This window comes from Stegastes partitus, unplaced genomic scaffold, assembly GCF_000690725.1.
Source record: "Stegastes partitus isolate 25-593 unplaced genomic scaffold, Stegastes_partitus-1.0.2 Scaffold1984, whole genome shotgun sequence".
In the NCBI taxonomy this organism is placed as follows: domain Eukaryota; kingdom Metazoa; phylum Chordata; class Actinopteri; family Pomacentridae; genus Stegastes; species Stegastes partitus.
In genome coordinates, this window is record NW_007579715.1 from 4,839 (window position 1) to 8,953 (window position 4,115).

The window sequence follows — 4,115 nt, forward strand, 5'->3', positions numbered from 1 at the left end:
GTAAGTTAAAAGACAGTCCACGACACAGAAAACTCTGACTTTAGGCTCAACACAGCTGCTGACTCATTAACCTCTAGTCTCTTGTACTTTTTAAAGCCGTCAGCAGGAGAACGAAGACGAGTCGTCACCTGCACTCTAGTAAACATGACGGCAGACGCAGAGCTGCTGAGTTCATGACTGGATTCTCTGTGTTTGGCTCAACGACGTGTCACAGAGGAAACAGAGTGAAACGTCAAACAAACCAAGTTCACTTTCAGAGTTTAGGTCATGTAGACGTTTATGGAGACCATAAAGTAGCTGCTGCAGGACTACACATCTACATGTAAGGGCATCTGGTGTTTGCCTTCCTGTCACTGATGCTCTCATCAGCAGGTACAACAATCACAGTCCTACTTCCACCGTGAACAAGCCGAACACGCTGCTGCCTGGTTTGAACACAAACGGAGGCGGCGCCGCCCCTCTCAGTGCAAACCGGCCTCTTTGTGCTGCTGTGGTTGAGCAAGGAAGCACTACAGAGGAGTTTAGAAGATTAGCTCTGCAAGTCACTGGCTGCCTTCCAAACCACAGACTTTCTACATAAATGTCCCGTATTGTTCTGTTCTGATAAATGAAAGTCTCTCAGTGTGTTCGATGTTAGTTGTTCAGCTCAGAACTCCACGACTACATAACTGCTGGTTTAAGTTTTGCTCTGGAAACCAGTGAGTTGCTGCTGTTTAGGAGGAAAAGTCTCTGCATGAGAGGCTGACAGTAAAACCTGTGACCACAGCAGCTGATCCAGGACCGTCTGTCGTCTGACCTTCTCTCTGAGGATCGCTTCACATGAGACATGTTTAAGGTGCTTCTAGTAGAGCTTCACAGAGCTCTGAGCATCACAGCTGACGTTAGCCACGTTAGCAGAACACCGTGCTAACACTGAGGACAACGTTCATACAACCCACTGGCTGTTGAGTTCCTGCATGAAGACGCTTGTGTTCACTCTAACAGCAGAAGGTTTGCTCAGATGTTCTGGAGTTTAGCAGAAGCAGCGAACAGAGAGAGTAAATGAACTCGCTGGACTCCTGCACGAGGAAAACAACGTCAACGTATCCTTCATTCGGGGGAGATGTAGCTGATGTGTGAGGAGAGCAGACTGTCAACAGCTGAGGATGGTGTTTACTCACAGTCAGCATGGGCGTGGTCAGCAGCCCCCAGGCGAAGAACTCCAGGAAGATCACCACCACCGCATGAGTCACTCTGGCTCGGCCTCGACCGGGCTGGAAGCACAGAACCGACATTAACTATTCATCTGTGGGAACTAAAACCTGCTCCACACATTAGAGCCTCACAGAGAGGCTCCTCCCGCTGATCTCCAGGAAGCAGCTCAACAAACTCCACTCACACAGAACCATCAAATCATCACAACCATTCAGGTGACTGAGGTGTTGATGCTCAGAAAAAGACCGTTTTGTTCATCAGATGCTCAGAAATATCAGGAAAACGCAGATTTCTGTCCAATAACCGACTTTACTTATAGCATAATAAGTTGATTAAACATTTAGAACTTCAATTTTACTTTTATATTTCATCGTTTAGGCTCCAGTTGATGAACTGCTGGTCAGTAGAGCAGCGATCACTCAACAGCAGCTTGTAGTTTAGTTGTCAGGATGCAGCTTCAGACGTCTGAACTGTCACGGTCAGAACCAACAGCAAAGGACACGTCTGGTTTCCTCTGCTGGACCGCAACCAGCGCCTGTGAACTAGTGTCAGACTCCTGATGATGACTAATCACGAGAATCTAGAAATAAACTCCAGAGCGAGCGCTATCTGAGGTTTAGCTTCAACAGCCTGGATGATCTAAATACAGCTTCACCTCATTCACACAGTTTCCTGCTCGGTTCTGCTGAACCTACGTGTCGCTGCGTTGAGGCATCTTGGGTGCGTCTGAACTACAGAACCAAGCCCGACTCTGTCACCATGAGCGTCTCACTTCGTCCACATTGTCAGAAGCTTCACGACCGACTGAAGCCAGACTCAGTTCAGACATGTGACGGTTTAATATTAATAACGAAGTCATTTATCTGGTAGAAACACAAAGCTTTCTGTGTGTGTGTGTGTGTGTGTGTGTGTGTGTGAGGGTTTTCTGCTTCACTGGGTTATACTTTAAATGAAGATCAGATTTACAACCATCTCCAGTTGAACAGCTAGTTTCAGTTTGAACATTTCGCTCTGGTTGGTGGAAAGTTGTGTTTGAGCTCGACAGGATGAACGATGTGGTTACTGATGCCTTCACTGACAGGTCGGCGGCTATGAATAAAGCTGCACCGTTTCTCTTTATGACTCCAGCAGGCCACAAAGAAAACGCTCAACTAGCTAACCGACATAAAGGACTCAGTGAGAAGTCAACCACATGCAGATTTATCCACAAGAAGGGAAACAGGAAGCACAGCTTAGTTTCCACCAGCGGAGGAGACAACACCGGTTTTAACTACGTCTGGACCTCCAAGAATATAGAACGATAATTATCAAGGACTCAAATAAAAGGGAGGACAAGAGCACATCGATTTTATCAAGCAAGAAAAAAAAAAGAAAAAAGTCAATATTCAGATATATGTCAGACGTCCTCACTGTCTCCTGGTGTCATTTTACTGTTAAATCTAATTTATTTTGTATTTAAATTCTGCATTTTATTTTTGTTTTGCATTCTATTTCACTGTAACTCATTTAATAATCATGTTTTGGATTTTATTTTGATGTATTTTACTGTAATTCATTTGTTTTACGTCATTATTTTCTGTTTTTGTTTTTATTGTGTTACACTTTAATGTAATTTACTTTATTGTTGTTTATATTTTTATGCTTTGTTTAACTCGGATGTAAATTATTTTATCCTTGTCAGCGGGTAATTTATTCTATTATTATTATTTTGTTTTTAATCTTTTTTGAATGTTTTTTTTTTTTTTGATTGGTATTATTTTTGTACTTAGGTAATTTCACTGTTACTATTTCCTGTTTTATCTTACGGTGTTTTATTCCTGTTATCTGTTAATTATTACATTTATACGCCGTTTACGTAACTCAGTATAACAAGCAGACCTCCTCCATCCACTGGCCGGAGCACCATCACTGCTAATCAGTTACTTGAAGTAAACTGAGCTAACAACTAGTTAGCTAGCCGAGTCGCTAGTCTAAACCGCGTAGTTAACCGGTGACCCAACCGGCGGGCTTTCCTCTAACTGGGCTGTCAGCGGTAAACTACCGAGCAGAGCGGCTCTACTTTTTATTTTTCCGTCCTCCGAGCGGCTCTGCTAGCAGCGTTAGCCGGCGCTGTTAGCAGCCGAGCGGCGCCGCACTCACCGAGCCCCGGACCAGCATGATGTCGCCGGCCTCGCTCGCTGCTTTGCCCCGGTTCATCTCACATCGTGCCACGACGATGTTCACTTCCAGTCCGCGCCGCCGGTCATCCTCCGGAGGGGTCTCCGTCTCTTCCAGGGTGTCCCGCCGTCACAGCTAACGCTACGCCGCTAGCATGTACTGATGCAGCGGTGGACTGTGCGGATTTTTACCGAAATTCCTTCGCTCTGATAACAGATTGTGGCTTCGGTTTGTACACCGAGGTGCACCGGGTGGGCGGCGCTATCGCCTCATGTTGATACATTGCTGTGTAAAGGCGGGGCAAACACCGCCTTTCTGGGGCTGGCTCTGTCACTAAATCAAACGCATTTTACACAGCTGACTCCAGTTCAGCTATAATTCAGCTTTGTGTCTTTATAACACATTCAAAGGTTATAAAATCTGACTCAGGATCAGCTCGTGTGTTTTACGGTCACGTATAACTTTATAACCGCCACAGCGCCGCCTGCCGTGCCGCCGTTCACACTACAATGCAGAGACTGTTTTATTAACTTCCTCCGAACCGTCGCTGCATGTAAAAATGCCAGATGGAAGCGTGTCGGTGTTTTCCGCCGTTAACGGTCCGTCCGTGACGTCAGCGGACCGACACAAACAAACGCTCGGTATTTGGCAGCGAGCCGCGCCGCCGGCCTTCCCCTGGATCACTATTTAGCAAAAGGCTGAAAGGCGGGACTCGGCGCTGAAGAATTTTTGGTTTGAGAGCAAAATGGCGTCAAGTTACTGAC

The 4,115-nt window shown here is 46.0% G+C and overlaps 1 protein-coding gene across 1 annotated transcript in view; it reads right to left on the bottom strand.

Moving 5' to 3' along the window:
* LOC103373454 (hippocampus abundant transcript 1 protein-like) overlaps window positions 1-3,540 on the bottom strand; it is a gene marked incomplete at its 3' end in the record, with an annotated part of 7,732 nt that extends 4,192 nt beyond the window's left edge. The window contains exons 1-2 of the mRNA XM_008303344.1: window positions 3,334-3,540; window positions 1,161-1,253 (exon numbers count right to left, since the gene is read on the bottom strand). Coding sequence (XP_008301566.1) covers window positions 1,161-1,253; window positions 3,334-3,390 — 150 coding nt within the window. The remainder of the gene's footprint in view (window positions 1-1,160; window positions 1,254-3,333) is intronic.
* Between the last annotated feature and the right edge of the window lie 575 nt (window positions 3,541-4,115).